Source organism: Dromiciops gliroides, chromosome 1, assembly GCF_019393635.1.
Source record: "Dromiciops gliroides isolate mDroGli1 chromosome 1, mDroGli1.pri, whole genome shotgun sequence".
Taxonomy (NCBI): domain Eukaryota; kingdom Metazoa; phylum Chordata; class Mammalia; order Microbiotheria; family Microbiotheriidae; genus Dromiciops; species Dromiciops gliroides.
This window is the reverse complement of record NC_057861.1, coordinates 292,677,237-292,697,578: the sequence shown is the minus strand read 5'-3', so window position 1 is coordinate 292,697,578 and position 20,342 is coordinate 292,677,237. Positions and strand designations below refer to the sequence as shown.

The 20,342-nt window shown below is 36.2% G+C and overlaps 1 protein-coding gene across 2 annotated transcripts in view; it reads left to right on the top strand.

Moving 5' to 3' along the window:
* IL7 (interleukin 7) overlaps positions 1-20,342 on the top strand; it is a 65,852-nt gene that overhangs the window by 5,808 nt on the left and 39,702 nt on the right. For both annotated transcript variants that reach the window (XM_043976027.1, XM_043976026.1), the window contains exon 2: positions 11,075-11,214. In XM_043976027.1, the coding sequence (XP_043831962.1) occupies positions 11,075-11,214 (140 nt within the window). The remainder of the gene's footprint in view (positions 1-11,074; positions 11,215-20,342) is intronic.

The window sequence follows — 20,342 nt, the reverse complement described above, 5'->3', positions numbered from 1 at the left end:
TACTGTGTAGTAACTTTAATATCTTGCTCTGGGGGCAGCTAGATGGCGCAGTGGTTAAAGCGCTGGCCCTGGATTCGGGAGTACCTGAGTTCAAAGCCGGCCTCAGACACTTGACACTTGCTGGCTGTATGACCCTGGGCAAGTCACTTAACCCCCATTGCCCCGCAAAAAAAAAAAAAACCAAACTTGCTCTATGGGGGTGGGGGGAGGGGAGGAGGGCAGCTGGGGGATAGGATATCAAGCAGCAGAAAACAGGAATTTGCAAGCCTGGAAAGTTTGCCAAATGTTCTTTGTAATGGGACTTTGCCCAACTTGGAGAAATAGCCATGCCATCCTTTGCTAAGAGTCAGGGTGTTAGATTCAAAATGTTAGAGAACCTGCCCAACCACACTGTTGGAGTTCCTTTCAATTTCTCTGACAGCCAAATATGCAGTAACAGTCAGTATAAGAAGCTGAAAGATGTCATGGAAGGAGTGTCAAATTTGGTGTCAGAGGACCAGGGCTCAAATCACAGCTTTGTCACTTAATATCATTGTGACAGGTCAAATCACATAACCTCTCAGGGCCTCAGTTTCTTCATCCATAAAACAAAGGGGTAAGACTAGATGACCTTCAAAGTATTTTCTACCTGGTATCTCTGATCTTGTTATCGATCCCTATTGTCTACTGTTTCTCCTAAGGTTGAAACAAAGATGCAAAGGGGTTGTATATCAACTTGATCAGGTAGAATCTTACTATGGAAATAACACTGGCTTTTGGGTTAGTTCTGGCTGTGCTTATTCTCACTCTCTCTATATAAATTATCTGTGTATGTATATATGATATACATATGATCTATCTATCCATCCATCCAATCTATCTATCTATCTATCTATCTATCTATCTATCTATCTATCTATCTATCTATCTATCTATCTGTCTGTCTGTCTGTCTGTCTGTCTATGATCAGAGGCAGCATTGTATAATGAAGAGAGAATGGGACCTTGAGTCAGCAGAAAGGCCTAGATTCAAACTCCATTTGAGAAACATACTATGTGACCCTAGACAAGTCACTTAATTTCCGTAAAATAAAGGAGTCCCTTTCATATCTACATCTATGATCTTATAAACCTATGTCTTTTTCAGCTCTACATCTATGGTTTTATGATCCTAAAACTATTAAAGCACAATGGCCTTCATAACTAGTGACTCATGGTTGGGGCTCTGCCCATTCATTCATTCACACAGCAAAATTAAGCTTTTTTTTTTCCCACGGCTTTGTATTAAGCTGTGGGAGAAAATATAAATAAGACATGATTTCTGCCTGCAAGGACCCTAATAAGGCTGATAAGATATAGAGATAAATAGTCCAGTTTGACTAGACTGTGGAGATATTGGGGAGAAATCGTATGATGTAAGGCTAAAATGTATGTTAGAGGCAAACTTGGGAAGTCTTGACTGTCACTAAGGAGTTTAGACCTTATTCATCAGGCAACGAGGAATCATTAAAGGCTTTTGAAAAGTGGGGTAATATGACCAGACATGGACATGATACCCCTGTAAAAACAAAATAACACAAAACAAGTTATTTAACCTTTGAGGTTCATTTACTTTTCAAAGAATTGCATCTTATAGATGGGATTGATTTCTTAACTGCTAATATGGCAAGTCTTAACCACATGAGTTCTAAAAAGATCAAGGTATGAAGTTGATTAAATTCCTATGTTCCCAACTCATGCATCTTGTCTAATTGCTCCTAAGCTAAAAAAAGGAAGGAAAGGAAAGGAAAATAAGATAAGAAAGAAAGGAAAAACAAAAATAGAAATATCTAATTTGTAGTAGCACAACACTAAATTATCCTGAGAGCACTTCTAGTAATTTTCTAGAAGTGAATACAAAGAAAATATGCTATATTGTCATGTGCTTAGGAAACTGTCCCAATACTTTTATTAGTTAATAATTAATCCCCTGGGGTTGCATGAATGTTGTCATACTTCAGATCAGAAGAGGATAACTTGTAAAGTATCATGGGTAGGATTCATGATCGATAGATGTTCATTGATTTTATTTGGAAAGGCTGCAGAATCTTCCTTCTCGTTTATCCTTTTCCTCTTCTTCCTCCTTCTTCCCACTCTCTTACAGCAGCATATGCTATTCCAGGCACGCTGATGGTAGTATTTCAGATGGTAGTATTTTTTCTACTTTGTATTGTTTTTTGTCCTTCGTTCTTGAAGAGGACCATGACATCAGGGTGATGGCATGACTTGCAGTGAATTGGATTTAAGTGAGGAAGTGCTGTGCAAGATTACCAACTTCGGTCTCCCTCTACAGCCATCTTGGTCCAGTGGCAAGGCATACATGAGGATGACTGGAGATGGCCCCAGATGTTTTTAAGGCAATTGGGGTTAAGTGACTTGCCCAGGGTCACACAGCTAGTAAGTTTCTGAGGTGAGATTTGAATTCAGGTACTCCCAACTTCAGGGCCAGTTCTCTATCCACTGTGCCATTGTTGTGGTAGAAGTAGCACCTCCTTCATATGGTATGGAGAGTTGGAGAGAGCATAAAAGATGCCAAACATAGAGCAGAGGGAATGAATAATAATAGCACTAATGACACAAAGTTTAAAAAGTGATTTTTTTTCTAACAATTCTGAGGGATCCATAATGTATTATTGTCCCTACTTTATAAGTGAGGAACCTGAAAAATAGAGAGCTTGGGTGACTTTCCTGACACCACAGAGATGGCAAAATAATTCAAGGGAAAGGTCACTGGATTTGGAATCAGATGACCTGACTTTAAATAACACCTCTCTGTGTTACCCTGGGCAAGTCATTTAACCCTCATTGCTCTGCAAAAATTAATAAATAAATAATAACACCTCTGTCACTTATGAATTTGGACAAATCACTCTACCTGTCTGGGACTCCGTTTTCTCCTCTGTAAAATGAAGATATTAGATTATATATGAATAGATTGTATATAATCTTTGTAACATATTATTGTAGTCTTTTAGCTAGTATTTTATTTAGGATTTTTGCATCCATATTTATTAATGAAATTGGTCTATAATTTTCTTTTTCTGTCTTTACTCTTCCTGGTTTAGGTATCTGTATCATATTTATTTCATAGAAGAAATTTAACAGGATCCCTTCTTTACCTATTATTCCAAATAATTTATTTAAAATTGGAATTAGTTGATCTATAAGTGTTTGATAGAATTCACTTATAAATCCATCTGCTCCTGGTGCTTTTTTCTAAGGAAGCAAATTTATAGCCTGTTTAATTCCTTTTTCTAAACTGGTCTATTTAGATACTGTATTTTCTCTTCTGCTAAGCTAGACAATTTATATTTTTGTAAATATTATTCTATTTCATTTAAATTGTTAAATATTTAGGCAGATAATTGAGCAAAATAACTCCTTATAATTACTTTAATTTCATCTTCCTTTGTGGTATATTTACCCTTTTCATGTTTGATAATAATGATTTTGTTTTCATTCCTCTTTTCCTTAAATTAACCAATTGTTTATTTTATTTGGATTTTTTTCATAACACTAACTCCTAGTTTTACTTATTAATTCAATTCATCTTTTTTACTCTTAATTTTATTAATCTCACCTTTAATTTTTAGGATTTCCAACTTAGTGTTTAATTGGGTATTTTTAATTTGTTCTTCTTCCAGGTTTTTTTTTTAATTTCATACCCAAATGCTCTTTATTTTGTTGATGTAAGCATTTAGAGACATAAATTTTCCTCTAATCACTGCTTTGGCTGTATCCCAGAGGTTTTGATATGTTGTCTCATTATTGTCATTCTCTTTAATGAAATTATTGTTTCTATGATTTATTCTTTAACCTACTCATTCTTTATGATTAGGTTGTTTAATCTCCAATTAGTTTTAAAAATATGTTACCTTGATTCTTTATTAAATATAATTTATTGCATTATGATCTAAAAAGGACACTTTTAATATTTATACTTTTTTGCTTTTAACTATAAAATATTTATGTACTAATATATGCTCATTCTTTGTAAAGGTACCATGAACCACTAAGAAAAAAGGTGTATTTTTTTCTATTTCCATTCAATTCTCTCCAGATATCTATCATATCTAGTTCATCTAAAATTCTTTTCATTTCATTAACTTCTTTCTTATTTGGGGGGGTGTAACTTTATCTAGTTCTGAGAGTGAAAGAGTAAAATCCCCTACTATTATTGTACTACTATCTATCTCCACCTGTGATTCATTTAACTTTTAAAATTTTAGATGTATAGTATTTAGTGCACGTTGCTTCCTTGTCTATGGTACCTTCTATCAAAATGAAGTTTTACTCTGTCTCTTTTAATTAAATCTCTTTTAGCCATAACTTTGTCTGAAATCATAATTGCTACTCCTGCCTCTTTTTATTTGCATCAGCTGAAGCATAATAAATTCCACTCCAACCTTCTATTTTAACTTTGTGTGTATCTCTTATTCTTAAATGTTTCTTCTAAACAACATATTATTGGAGTCTGATTTTTAAACCATTCTGCTAACCATTTCCATTTTATGGGTGACTTAATCCTATTCACATTCAATGTTATAATTACTCTTTGTGAATTTCTCTCCATCTTATTTTTACTCATTATTTTCCTTCTCAACCTCTCTTTTTACCAGATCCCTGTTACCTTTTCTTCTACTCTTACCCTCTTGTTCCTTATTTACCCACCCTCTAAAATTTCTTCCCTTATCTTCTCCCCACACCCTCTTAATCTTGATCTATACATCCTTCTAAAATCCCCTCCCCACACCATCCCCTAATTTTCTCACCTCACTAGAAGCTCAGAGACTTCTAAACTTCCAATGAACACTTTTTTCCCCTTCAACTCAGAGAAGAGTTTTCCTCTGTATTAGTTCTTCCTCTAACACCCCATTATTATAATATAATTACTCTCTTTTACCTTTTACCTACCCATTTTTATTTTTTAGAATCACCCTCTCATGAACAACTCAGCCATAACCTTTCTTTCAAACTACCTTAGTAATGATAACAGTTTTAAGAATACTGATAACATTTTCATATATCATAAGTTTTTAAAAAATTTGACCTTTGACCTTTATCCATGCCTTATAATTAGTCTTAAATGTTTTCCATATATATATATATATATATATATATATATATACTGGATCTTTTATGTGGAATTTGCTATTGAACTCTGGTCTTTTTGTTACAAATACCTAAAAGTCGGTTCATCAAATATCCTTTTTTAAAAAAAAAAAATTTTATTCAGGATGCCCAGCTTCTTTGTTCTTTGAAATATAATGCTCCAAGAGCTATGGTGTTTTATTGTAAAAACTGCTAGATCTTGTGAAATCTCTACTGTTTTTCTGTAGCATTAAAATCTGTTGTTGCTGCTGCAATATTTTCTCTTTGACATGGGAATTTGACACTTGGCAATGACATTCCTATATGATTACTTCCTGGGATTGCTTTCAGTTGGTGGATTATAGATTCTTTTTCTATTTCTATTTTACTCTCTTGTTCTAGAACTTCAGGGCAATTTTCCTTAATTATTTCTTGTGATTGTAGTTAGATTCTTTTTTATCATAACTTTCAGGTAGTCTGACAATTCTTATGTTTTCTCTCTTCAATATGTTCTCCAGATCAGTTGTTTTTCTTTTTTCTTTTTTTTTTTTTTTTGCAGGGCAATGGGGGGTAAGTGACTTGCCCAGGGTCACACAGCTAGTAAGTGTCAAGTGTCTGAGGCCAGATTTGAACTCAGGTACTCCTGAATCCAGGGCCAGTGCTTTATCCACCACGCCACCTAGCTGCCCCCATCAGTTGTTTTTCTAGTTTTATTTTTTATTGGTGCCTTATGAAGTCATTCTATTCCACTTGCCCAATTCTAGTTTTTAAGGAGTTATTGTCTTCCTTAAGATTTTGTATCTCTTTTTCTAATTAGTTAACTTTTTTTCATAGTTTTCTTGGATTTCTTTTATTTGATTTTTAAATTCCTTTTAAGTTCTTCCAATAGTTCTTTCTGAGCTTGTGACCATTTGATGTTATTCTTTGGGGTAAGAGTGGCTTTTTTCACTTTACTATGTTCCTCTGAATATGAACCCAGATCTTCTTTTGCACTAAAGTACCTATCTATGGTTCGCTTCTTTCTCCTTTCCTTACTCATTTTTATTTTTATTTTATTTTTAGTAGCTTTTATTTTTATTTATTATTATTATTTTTTTTTTATTATATCCCCAGTTTGGGGTAATATTCAGATTCTTCTTACTGTTGTTCTCTGAATTCTATACAGGATTCAACTTCAGAAACCCCTTTTCCCCTCCCTCAAGCCACAAGGCTCCAGCCACCCTGTCCTGAAAATGTTCTTGCCCGCTGTGGTACCTCACTCACCAAGCATGTGCTTGCTCCTCTTTGCCCATAGCCACAGTTATGGTCAGCACTGCTAGGCCTGACTTCTGGAAACAAGGGAGGAGATGGACGGTCCTTCACTCTTCCCCCACTGACTCATCTGCTGTTTCCTAGATGAAAGTTTGTGAGGTTCCTGAAGTGAAATTTCTTGAGGCTGTGAGTGAAGTGAAAGCTGAGGGTAATTTTCCTGAGGCCTAGTCTGCTTCCCTAAAGGCCTACTATTTGGTAATTCACTAGAGTTGGCCTAGAGGTGTTTACATCCATTTAGGCCAAACCTCGAGTCTTTTCTGAGGTCCTCTCAAGTAGTTTTAGGAGGGCAACTGCTTTAGCCCTTTATTTTTCCTATGCTACATTCATTTCATGGTGATTTTCTGTCTGTGGAGGAAATCCAGAGAGCCTGGATATTTCTGACCTATTCCAACATTTTCCCAGAATATCTCTTAGATTAGAGATTTCGAAGGTACTTTCCAGCTCAAGAACTATCACTATGAATATATTTCAGTGAATATAACCCAAAATTTCACACTAACATACAAATAATGATGTCTATATGAGAGGGTAGAATAGGGGGCTTAAGAAATCTTCCCAATAATATATTTGAAATTCTGCAATTATTATATCATTCTTTTTATTCAAACATCATTCCCTATTAAAATGTAAATAATAAAGCCATTATCACATTTTGACTTCAGCATAAAGTAGTTTATTAGGTCCTTTCTTACAAGTTAGCCAGCTAGGCACAAATTTTAAGATAGTTGAATAGAAAAGGAATAATATAACAATAGGTACCTGTTGTCTAGCGAACCATGATGTAAATAGAAAGCATTGAAAAAGGGTATTTGGAAGGTTCCAGAGGCAAATTTAACAAATTTACCATTCTTATCACTTATCACTTATATCAGAATTTATAAACAATGTTTTCATTTGCTGTCACCATAACACACATAATCTCTAAAATAAATAGAATGAACAGCTTTCAATATATAGAGACTTTAGACAGGAGCTGAAAATCAGCCTATCAGAGAATGGATTTGCATTCTAATATTTTGTATTCAACTTCAAAGAGCATGTGTTTTATCTACCTTTGCAATAGTCCAGAGATCATTAAATATATGTAAATGATAAAAAAATTAATCGTAAGAGTAAGGATATAACAATAATGTTCCTTCTAAGTATCAGCCAGTTAAGAATATGTTTATTGTATATAAAACATTCACAGCTTTTATCATTAAAAATCTGTAAACATTTAAGAGAATATAATATTTTAGAGGAGGAGAAAGAAAAGCATATCAAAAAGTCCCAGGCACTTATTATAGATTCATTAATTATTGAACAGGGCATCTAGGTAGTGGATAGAGCATCAATCCTGGAGTTGGGAGGACCTGAGTTCAAATCTGGCTTCAGATACTGTGTGACCCTGGGCAAATCACTTAACCCTGTTTGATTCAGTTCCTCATCTATAAAATGAGCTGAGGAAGGAAATGACAAACCTCTCCAATACCTTTGAAAAGAAAACTCCAAATGGGGTCACAGAGAATAGGACAAAACCGAAACACCTCAATAACTATACTTTGAGTCAGTTCCACACTCATGACTCATATCATGCCAATATATAAAATAGATCCAAGTATGGTGAAAATACTAGAGTATTTAATATATACATGGAAAACTGTTCTCCATTTGGAACATAACACCTATATAATAATGTCAGAAATACTAAATATAAAACATGACATTTTCTTCAGGGAAAGAGTTTAAGCCCATTATGGTGTTCTACCTAGCCATAATGAATTATCTTCTCTTTAATACAACTAAGTATGACATCCAATGTAAAAGGGGAGTCAAACCAAAACGTTGCTCATATATTATTTAATGTACTTGGACATCAAATACACACACATACACACACACACACCCCCCCTATATCTTGCAGAATTATTTTTCCAAAGATGTGAAAATATCTTTTGGATTCAGATTCTTAATACATACCCAGGAAAGATAGACTGAAGGCTTCAAGCTCAAATTTGAGGCCAAATGAATAAAAGTAGTACTTATCAATACCTTGGTCTCCTCCAGTCAAAGTAAATCAAACATAAAGCCATCAGGGGAAAGTTGCAGTTGGGCAACAAAAAAAATTGAGGTTTTCTGGCCAACATAGGCATAGATTTCAACGCTCAATGGGGAGAACACATTTAAAGAAAAAATACCTATGTAATACCAGCATTAATTTGTACATTTGGAACAGTAAAATGAACCATAATAGATTTGGGAAAAATCAGAATTTTGTATTCTGAACAACAACAACAACAAAAACCTGCACAATATTAATGAAACATAAGACCCATTACCCAAGTCAGCTGATTATACAAAAGTCAACTCTTCTTCCCCAAAAAAGGAGGAAGAATATCAATAGTAGTTCTCATAGCACATGATGTAAATATCAAATACCTACAGAAATACATTTGAAGCACACAGACATCAACTCACCAAGCAATACTTTTGGCTGATAAAAGGCATATGAAACTGAATTTTTTCAAATGTACTCAAAACTAGTTTACCTCTAGGTAAAATCTACTAAACAACTAAGATCTAAGAGTGGAAACACAGTGCCCTCTAAGATAATATCCAAATAAACTCTAACAATGTATTGATGAAGAGAGATCAAAAATGGCTAAATCATGTGAGATTGTTTATATAAATAGAAATCCTGAATCAGGTGAGTGCCACCAGAAATCCCAGAAAGGTTATCCTTAATGAGCCCAGACTTATTAATCAATGAAAATTATGCAAGGAATGAGTAGAAATTGTTCGATATGTCACTGCAGGCTATAAAAATTTAGAAACTACTGAATACCTAGCAAGATGTGACTGGTAGAAAGTATGCATTAGAAACTCACTGTCTTACATGGACTGACAATTGACAAATCACTACATTCATCATAAACTCAGAAGTTAAAGTGAAGAATATTGTTGACTCTATAGAAGGAAGAACTTGATGACAGAATTATCCAAAAATTAAATGTGCTATTTCATGAGATAATGAGTTGTCTTTAACTAGAGTGCTTGGACATAGAATAGATAACACTTTGGTAGAATTGTTGTAAATAAAATTCATCTTTTGGGTAAAGAATGTACTAGACAACTTCTAGGAAGTTGGTTTTTTTAATATCTTTCAACGTCCCCAAGATCTAGCAACCATTTTTCAAAGGTTCTAATCTACAGGGCTCAACACTAATGAGAAAGGGTGTAAGCTAAGTCTTTCCCTGTTCAAAAGATGAGAATGAATGATGGCAACTAAACTTTCAACAAATCCAGAAGGCCACAAGGTTATTTATGCATTCCCACATTTTAATGGGAAACTATATACACTCTGAAAGGAAGCAATAAACAACATCACCCCTGAGATAGTTGTAAAGCAACCAGACAAGCTGAATTTTTTTTGTTGTTGTTCTTGATAGTAACAGAATATTTTTAAAAACTTGTTTATATTATTAACAAATAATTTGGGTACCTCAGTAGATAGAAAACCAGGTTTGGAGTCATGAAGACTACAGTTCAAATCCAACTTCAGACATTTATTATCTATGTGACCCTGGGCAAGCCTTTTAACCTCTGTTTACCTCAGTTTCCTCAACTGTAAAATGGGGTAATAGTAGCACTTACCTCCCAGGATCAAATGAGATAATAATTGCAAAGCGCTTAGCACAGTGCCTGGCACTTAATAGTGCTATATAAATGTTAGCTATTATAACTTAAGTCTCCTAATAAATAAATTATATATAATATAACGTATTATATTTTATGTATTAAATGTGTGTATGATTTATATATGTGTATGTATGCATGTATGTGTGTATGTATGCATGCATGTATGTATACTCACATACACACAGTTTTCCTTCCCCATCACAGGAGTTAGACATACAGTGCCTACATGATCTGGAAAATACATGTAAAACATTTTGTACTAGAGAAGTCTAAATTATTGTGGTATTAAAAGATAAAATATGTTGATATTATACTATACTATCCATATATTTTATACATTTCTGAGTTACTAAGCTTTTCCCGTGCCATAGCCTGGCCTTTGCATATTCTGTGCAGCTTCTGCAATACTCCCCCAAAATTCCCATTTAATTTCTTATGCCAACTCATAATATATCAAAACCACTATGGGGAAAGTCACAGTATTGAAGGGATAACTGTGTATGTATGTACATATGTATGTATATGTAGAGAGATGTATTGAATGGGCATGTACATGTATGTGTATATACATATATGTTCATGTATACACACATATGTGTGTATATATAGTCCCCAAATCTAAAAAGACTAAGCTAACTTCCTATCCGTAGAGTTTGTCTTTTAACTTCAGATAGTCATTAGATTCCAAGAAAAGCATAAATTGCCTTGCCTCTGTCATTCCTACTCAGAGTAATCTGGGCAAATCACATCTGCCCAATGGCAGTGAAAGCTACATTCCAGAATGGCAGCCCTACTCATGATGATGGATTGATTTGCAAAGAGAACTTTATGATCTCTACCAATAAAGATGAACTTTTATTTATCAGAAATAGATAAAAGTCCACTTGAATTATATAACTACAAAGCATGTGGTTCACTTTATAGAAAGTAGAAATCGCCTTATGACACTTAACATTCTTATATGATATTGAATTTAGTTTTTTTTAGGTCTATCTTTGGAATTCCTTCACTGATCCTTGTTCTGTTACCAGTAACTTCTTCTGATTGTGAGATTGAAGATAAAAATAAAATAATCCAAGAGTATACGAATATCTTATATGTCAACATTGAGAATTTGGTATGTAGTTGTTTTGTCTTCTTAATATTTTATTTGTTGATAATTTTAAAATTGGTCATTAGACATTAAAAATGTAGAAGTATATATTCATTTGCAAGAAAGTTAAATATATGTATGGCACAGATTAGAATTGCTTTTAGTAACAATACATGAATCTATACTTGTTGTTTGTTTGTAGTCCCATTCCATTGTTGTGAAAAGTAATTTAGAATTAGAAAACCAAAGTTCTAGTTCCAGGCTTCAAGGCCAATTGTATCAACTACAGAACACTACCTCTTAAGTGGTAACAGTGAATAAATTATTTTGAAGCAGATAAATGTTATTAGCTTCATTTAACCAATGCATCCTATGCCTCTTTGAATTTTTAATGTTGTTTGAATAACATATCACAGGATCATAAATGAATTAATATGTAGTTGGATGAATGAAAATGCATTGCTATCTGCTAAGCACTGGAAATACAAATCTAAAAAGTGGGACAGTTTCTATTCTCAAGGAGCTCACATTCCAACTAGGGGAAATAACCCAGAAAAGAAAATTCATCACAGAGTGGTTAGAAAGGCCCATAAATCCTAAATTCAGGGGTGGTGACAGATAGCAAGGTTCAAATTATATCAGTAGTTTAGAAGCAGGGCAGATGATAAAGTCTAGAGAACATCAGGAAGCATTGGCAAGACATATGGTAAAGCCCAGTGGTCCTCCATGTCCCTAGAAAAAATAATTTCTAACTCCTATCTCATCCAAGCCATGTGAGCAGTAAAGCAGTTTGAAGGGTTTCTAGGTGGGTCGATCCAAGAAAAGAGTCAAAAAAAGAAAGCAGAGGCTAGGGGTGGGTGAGTGTCCCCAGTAGTGGTGGGTTTTTTATCCACCCAGCCATCCTGGATGGATTTTATTCTTCAAAACTTCAATGGAGGGCAGCTAGATGGCGCAGTGGATAGAGCACCGGCCCTGGAGTCGGGAGTACCTGGGTTCAAATCCGGCCTCAGACACTTGACACTTACTAGCTGTGTGACCCTGGGCAAGTCACTTAACCCCAATTGCCTCACTAAAAAAAAAAAAAAAAAAAAAAAAAAAAAAAAAAACTTCAATGGAGCCATGCTCTCTTCTTTCAGTCATATAGGTTTCATTAGTCCTTCATGCCATCATTTTTTTTTTGGCATCATGCCATCTTAGATCTTCGATACAAATTGCTTGTCTTCCCTCTTGACCACCTTTTCTTCAGGGTAGTCTTTCTTCTCTGGGTTTTGATGGCACTGCCTTTTACTGGCTTTTCACTTCCCTTCATCCCTTCAATAGCTATGTCTTGATAACTGTGGTTGTATCCCAAGTCTCAGTCCTATGTCTTCTCCTCCTTTTTCTCTATATTCTCTTACTGAGTAATCTCATTAGCTCCTGTAGCTTCAATTTATATTTCTATTACAGTGGCTTTTGAGTCCATATAGCCAGCTTTAGTCTATCTCCCGAGTTGCAATCACACATCTCCTTCTGCCTGTTGGACATTTCAAACTGAATGTTCCATAAGCATTTCAAACTCAACATATCCAAAACAGACCTAACCTTTTCTCCAAAACCAACCACTTTTCTGAACTTCTCTATTACTCTCAGAAGCACCACTATCCTACCAGTCATTTAGGTTTATAACCTCAACGTCATTATCAATTCTTCATTCTCACTCATTCCACATAGCCAATCTGTTGCCAAATCTCATCATCTCTAGATCCACAGTCTCTCTCATACATATCTACCTTCACCAGCCACACAAATTTCACCCTAATTCAGGCTCTTATCACCTGTCACATGGACTATTGTATTAGCCTCCTTTGGTCTCCCAACCTCAAGTATCTTCCCATTCCAATTCATCCTACACATATCCACTGAATTGACTTTACTCAAGTCATGCTTTTACCATGTTATTTCCCCTATTCAATGAATGTTGATGGTTCCCTATTAGACCTAGGATCAAATATAAATTTCTCTGTTAGGCATTTATACAACCTCTCTCCCTGCTACCTTTTTAGGTTTTTTTATATATTTTCTTCTCCACATACTATAGTTCAGCCATACAACCCTACTTTCTCTTCTACATATAGTGCTTCTCCAATCTCTGGGCCTTTGCACTGGCTCTTCCTCATGCATGTGCAATGTGCTCTTCTTCCTCTCAAAATCTGTGGTTTCAAGATAGCTCAAAAACCAACTTCTACATGAAATCTCTTCTAATGCTTCACCGCAAACTCTAGTGCACTCCTTCTCAAAACTACCTTAGAATTTATTTTGTCTACATTTTAAATATTTAGAAATTTACAGGCTGCATCCTTCAATAGAATGTAAGTTCCTTGAGGACAGAAACTATTTCATTTTTAATATCCATGGTGCTTAGCACAATGATGGTACCTAGTAGGCACTTAATAAATTCTGATTGATTTCTTGATTGACTGTGTAATTCTCCTCCATATCTTACTATAAATTCTCCATAAAGGATTCAATCAATATAGTAATGGACTTCCTTTGGTGGTTTTAATACATTCAGAAAAAAAGTGGTTTTAATTTCATTAACCCTCAGGATACTACAAAGTCCCTTTCTGTTAAATCTATAGCCTATGAAAATAGGGAATGATCTGGGCCCAGAATTTAATAAAAAGAGAAAGTCTGCATCTTCTTCAAAAGCTCAGGAATCTGTGGCTTGATGGTGTGTTTATTACCAACTATGACTTGGTAAATGGTCTCCAAGAGGTACAATGATTGAAAATTGTATCACCTTGAAGTAATGAGCCTCTTTGAAATTATCTTTCTTCTTGGACAAAAGAAATAACTGTCAACCCCTTGGCCCACACTCAAAAGCCTTTTCTGCTTGGCAGAGTATTCCAGAATATGTCTAGCCTTTGAGGACATAAGGTCAGCCTCCTAACACTGTGAGTCACCAGAGTTGGGCTTTAGTGGCAGTTGGCCAGGATTACATCTTGGAAGCTGCCCTTTGCTCTCAAATATGCCAAGCTACTCCTGCCACAACAACTCCATCTTTGGAACCTCGTTTCTTTGAACCATGGAACATGATGATCTTAGAAAAATCAAAATGGCAGGTGACTCAAAAGGTAATAAAAAGATTCATGGTGGATAGCTTTGGAATATTGCCCATTATATCTTACACTCGAGAAGTAATGTAAAAGGCATCATCAAGCATATGCAAAAGGAATTGGGCCAGAAATGCTATTGGTAGACTCTTTTTTTTTGGCTGGGCAATGAGGGTTAAGTGACTTGCCCAGGGTCACACAGATAGTAAGTGTCAAGTGTCTGAGGCCAGATTTTAACTCAGGTTCTCCTGAATCCAAGGCCAGTGCTCTATCGACTGCGCCACCTAGCTGCCCTATGGTAGACTTTTAAGAGTGATGAAGCATGGTGAGTGGAAAAGGTCAAAAAACTTGTATTCAAAGCCTATCTTTGGTATTTACTGTTTCTGTGACATTATGCAAGTCATTTCATCTTCCTGGCTCTTCGATTCTTCACCTCTAAAATGAGGGTAGTAGACTTGATGACCTCTGAGGCCATGTTGCACTGAAACGATGAACCTTTTCATAAGTTATTTGTCGAGTTGTCTTGAATGAGGGATAATAAACCATTTTAATACTTTTACCAAAACAGAATGTAGGAAGGAGAATACAACGGTGAAGAATGAACTAGGCTAAGAGAGAGATCGTATCCTAATCTGTGCTTTTTGTGTCCAAAGGCATTTATTTATGTACTTTTCATAATATAACATAAGATTGTGTTAGGCTTTCTGATTGCCATATCACACTGTTAACGCATAAGGAGCATGAAGTCTGCTAAAACCTCCAGCTCTTTTTGAGAAGAACTTGCTATCTAGCTGTACCTAACTCCTCCATCTTATGCTTGTGAGGTTGACTTTTTGAAATAGATTGGAGGAAAAGAATAAGAAAGCATAAGAATCCATGTGAGATATTGTGTGTAGTTAAAGAAACTGAAAATGTTTATCCTGGAGAAGGAAAGATTTTATTTTAGGGGTAGGTAGTAAATACATTTTTAAAAAGCCTATTTGTGGGGGCAGCTAGGTGACATAGTGGATAGAGCACTGGCCCTGGAGTCAACAGGACCTGAGTTCAAATTCGGCCTTAGACAGTTGACACACTTACTAGCTGTGTGACCCTGGGAAAGTCACTTAACCTTCATTGCCCTGCAAAAAAAGAAAGGAAAAAGAAAGGAAGGAAGGAAGGAAGGAAGGAAGGAAGGAAGGAAGGAAGGAAGGAAGGAAGGAAGGAAGGAAGGAAGGAAGGAAGGAAGGAAGGAAGGAAGGAAGGAGAGAAGAAAGAAAGAAAGAAAGAAAGAAAGAAAGAAAGAAAGAAAGAAAGAAAGAAAGAAAGAAAGAAAGAAAGAAAGAAAGAAAGAAAGAAAGAAAGAGAAAAAGCCTAGTTGTTCACTGTTACCTCCAGGATCAAATATAAAAACCTGGTTGGCTTTTAAAGCCCTTCTTTTTTTTTTTAATTAATAAAGTATTTTTTTCCATTACATGTAAAGATAGTTCTCATCTTTTGTTTATACAAGCTTTACAATTTCAGATTTTTCTCCCTCCCTCCCCTCCCTTCCCCCTCCCCTAGACAGCAGGTAATCTGATATAGGTTTTATACACACACACACACACACACACACACACACATAATAACATTAATCCTATTTCTGCATTAGTCATGTTATAAGAGAAAAAATCAGAGCACTGATGAAAAACCTCAAAATAGAAAAAAACAACAGCACCCAAAACAAAAGAAATAGTATGGTTCATTCAGCATCTATACTCCACAGTTCTTTTTTTCTTGGATTTGGAGATCCTCTTCCATCATGAGTTCCCTGGAACTCTTCTGTACCATTGCATTGGTGAGAAGAATATAGTCCATCACAGTAGATCAACACTCAATGTTGATGATACTGTGTACAATGTTCTTCTGGTTCTGCTCATCTCACTCATCATCAGCTCATGCAAGACCCTCCAGGTTTCTCTGAACTCCCCCTGCTCATCATTTCTTACAGCACAATAGTATTCCATTGTATTCATATACCACAACTTGTCCAGCCATTCCCCAATTGATGGGCACCCCCTCAACTTCCAATTCCTTGCCACCACGTAAAGAGCAGCTATAAATATTTTTGTACATGTGGGTCCCTTTCCCCCTTCCATGATTTCATTGGGAAAAAGACCCAAAAGTGGTATTGCTGGGTCAAAGGGTATGCACAGCTTTATCGCCCTTTGGGCATAATTCCAAATTGCTCTCCAGAATGGTTGGATCAGTTCACAGCTCCACCAACAATGAATTAGTGTTCCAATTTTCCCACAGCTTCTCTAACATTTATTATTATACTAAAATAAGGTCAAAATGGATACACGATTTAGACATAAGAGGTGATACCATAGGTAAATTAGAAGAGAAAAGGAATAGTCTACCTATCAGACCTTTGGAAAGGAAAACAGTTTATGACCAAACAAGAGATAGAGTATATTATAAAATGCAAAATGGATGATTTAGATTACAATAAATTAAAAAGTTTTTGTACAAAACAGAAGCAATGCATCCAAAATTAGAAGGGACGCAGAAAGCTGGGAAACAATTTTTGTGGCCAGTACTTCTGATAAAGACCTCATCTCTAAAATATATAGGGAACTAAATCAAATTTATAAGAGTCCAAGTCATTCGCCAATTGAGAAATGGTCAAAGGATATGAACAGGCAGTTTTCTGATGAAGAAACCAAAGCTATCTATTCCCATATGAAAAAATGCTCTAAATCTCTAATGATTAGAGAGATGCAAATTAAAACAACTCTGAGGTACCACCTGACACCTATCAGATTGGCTAAAATGACAAAAAAGGAAAATAAAGCCCTTCTTGATGCAGTACATTCCTGCCTTTCTAGCCTCATTATACTCTATACCCATCTGCATACTCTACAATTCATGAACAGCGCCTTGTTGTTCCTCACACAGAACACAACATGTCAGCTCTGTGCCTTTCTCTGTTTGTTCCCCTGTGCCTCTTCTTCCACATCTCTGTCTCTTGTCTTCCCTGGCTTCCTTCAGAAATCAGCTGAAATCTTACCTTCTGTAAGAAGTCTTTCCTAATTCCTCCCATCACTAATGCCTTCTGGCAGATTGAAACTCACAAAGATGAGTCTTCCTGATTTGAGGCCCAGCATTCTATCCACTGTGCCACCTAGCAGATGGATGGATGGATGGATGGATGGATGGATGGATATAAATAAATCTATCTATATCTATATACACACACGTATGCTTATATATCTTTTGTAGTGTTTTGCATATTGTCCCTCCCTATTAGAATGTTTTCTCCTTGAGTTTCCAGACCACGTTATGGCCTTTCTTTGTGACCTCAGTTCCCAGCACATAATAGGTACTTAATAAATACATGTTTTCAAGTACTAGAATCACTTTCATCTGGAAAAGGGATTAGATCTAATTCTATTGATCCCTAGGCTCAGAGTAAAAGTTACAGAAAAAGAGATTTTTGACTTGTCATGATGGACAATTTCCAACAATGAGAGCAATGAAAAAGTGGAATGGGCCACCTCAGAATGTAATAGGCCCTGACTCGGTGGAAGTCTTCAATAAAAATTGGATAAGCACATTTAATTTGGGTTGTGAAAGATCTACTATTCTTCTTCTAAAAGCCTGGATAATGTTATTATTAGTAAAATTTACATCTAGACTTTTCTAAAACACAAGATTAAACATTAAATCAAAAAGGAAAATTTAAGTGCAGTAGGGGATTTCTTATACCATAAACACCGATATCAACCATCACTTGTGCAAGATTGGAGGAGCCATTGATTGCTTTTGTTCAACAAATCTTTACTAACTGTATTTGGATAGGACAGGGTTTCTGTGACTGGGAATTGAATAAATGAAATGTATACATGTTCAAAGTTTTTTTTTTTGTTTCTGGGGTTTTTTTAGCACAGAAGGTACAAATGTAACTAAATGATTAGACATTATGGAACACATAGAACTTGAACCAATCTCAAAGGAGGGGAAGAGTTGGATAAGTACTAAGTCAGGAGCAGGGTATTTTAGGCCAGCATAATGGGTCCGTCTTTTCCACATCATTCCTAGCTACCTTCTGCACTTGAATTGTTTCCACCCTTCTGATTACTGAGTCCCTCATCTGGACACCCTGAAGGTGGCTGCTCCTAAAACTAGAGCTCACAAGGTCCTGCTGGTGAGATTACCTTTAATAGTCTGATGGAAAATTCAGAGTAACTCAAAGCAAAGTCATTTAATAAAGTGGCAGAGTAAAAATAGTTGTAAAATATTCTCCCTTAAACCTCATAAATATGCATGACACCCAGGAGAAGAGCGGGCACAAACTTAGAGTGGTAGTGAGGCACACGTGTAGGGGGCCCAAATATCTGGGGCAACTCATGGCTCTGGGCTATCATTTCTCTCCTTAGGACTTCCCTATGCAGCTCCTCACTGAGTTCAGCTTTTCTGCTGGGTGGACTGACCAGCCAGGTTCACTGGATTTGCTTCCCTCTGAAGCCTGACTCTCTATTTTCAGGGCCAGTTCTCTTGAATCCATGGCCCGTTCTCTTCTCTGCTGCTAAGGGATCATGATCCTTCAAGATAATACTTCCCTTGAGTCCTTGCCTCTCGATGTCTGTGTCTGTCTGAAGAGTGTGTATCTCACGTGAAGCTGCTGGCAGTTTCCGGGGATTGTTCAAATTGTTGAACTCTCAAAATGCTTGATGGTATGTCTCCTACCATGTATGTAGATCCACAGCTAAAGGTTATGTCAGATTAGGGGGAGTGCATTTCCTGTTCTCCAGACCCCCTCTGTCCATGTCCTCAGGTATAAGTTCAAGGGTCTCATTCTAGGGGCAGCTAGGTGATACAGTGGATAGAGTGCCAGGCCTGGTTTCAGGAAAATTTATCTCTTCCTGTTCTCAAATGTGGCCTCAGACACATACTGGCTGTGTGACCCTGGGCAAGTCACTTATCCCTGTTTGCCTCAGTTTCATCATCTGTAAAATGAACTGGAGAAGGAAATGGCAAAACACTTCAGTGTCTTTGCCAAGCCAACCCCAATGGGATCCCAAAGAGTCAGACGTGACTGAAACAACACAACAAGAATAACTCAGCAAAAACTCATTCCACAAAGCTGCCCTGAGCCTGGACACCCCTTAAACTCTCAAATCATGTTAAATGACTCCAGGCCTGGCAGGCTTACCTATTTAAAGGTCTCAATGGGTCTGACTAGTTTTCAGCCTGCCAGTCCCCTAACCGTCCTTCCAATTCAATCAACAAAATCATCACACTTCATAACATTGTGTTGTCATATTAATACCTCAATACTTCTGATAGCTGCCCATGTGTGTTTTGATACTGCTTCAACTATGGGAGGGGAAGGGGTGGTAACAGAACCTATTGGTCAAAGAATAACTACCTTCCCCTCCCCCACTAGCATGTTAAATTATTCTCCTTGTGATATTCCCCATGATGCTGTGACTGTGAATCGAGATATGCCACAGTCTTCAAAGAAGCAGACCTTGTAGATGATTCAAAGGAAGAGATGTATGAATGTTCCAAGTAAGGCTGCTGCAGCATATGGTCAATAATTAGTTGCATTAGAATGTAAGTTCCTGGAGAGTAGACTGATTTGTTTTTGTCTTTGTAGCCACATTGTTTATCACAGTCTCTGACACATAATCAGGACTTAATAAATGCTCTTGATTGATTGATACCAAGAGTAGGAAAAAAGTATTAAGGAAATGTATTTTTAGAAAAGGAGATGGGTCAGTCATATAGTAAGAGAGAGGGCAAGCAAATAGACACAAGTGTCACACTAGTAAAAGACATGTTAAAAGACCTAGAAGAAGATCTCCTACCTACCTACTTTAAATAGACCTTTTGTAGAGGATGTACAGGAAGACAGGAACTGAATAGGATGAGAAGGTGTGGCTGGGTTGTAATCTACACCAGGAGTAACAAATGTGGCCAGCTGGCTAAACCAGATTCAGATACAATTGGGAAGTATTTAACAAAATAAAAATGCAATAGAATATCAACTATGTTGATAAATGGTTTTCTAAGTCAATATATGGCTGCAGGGATCCT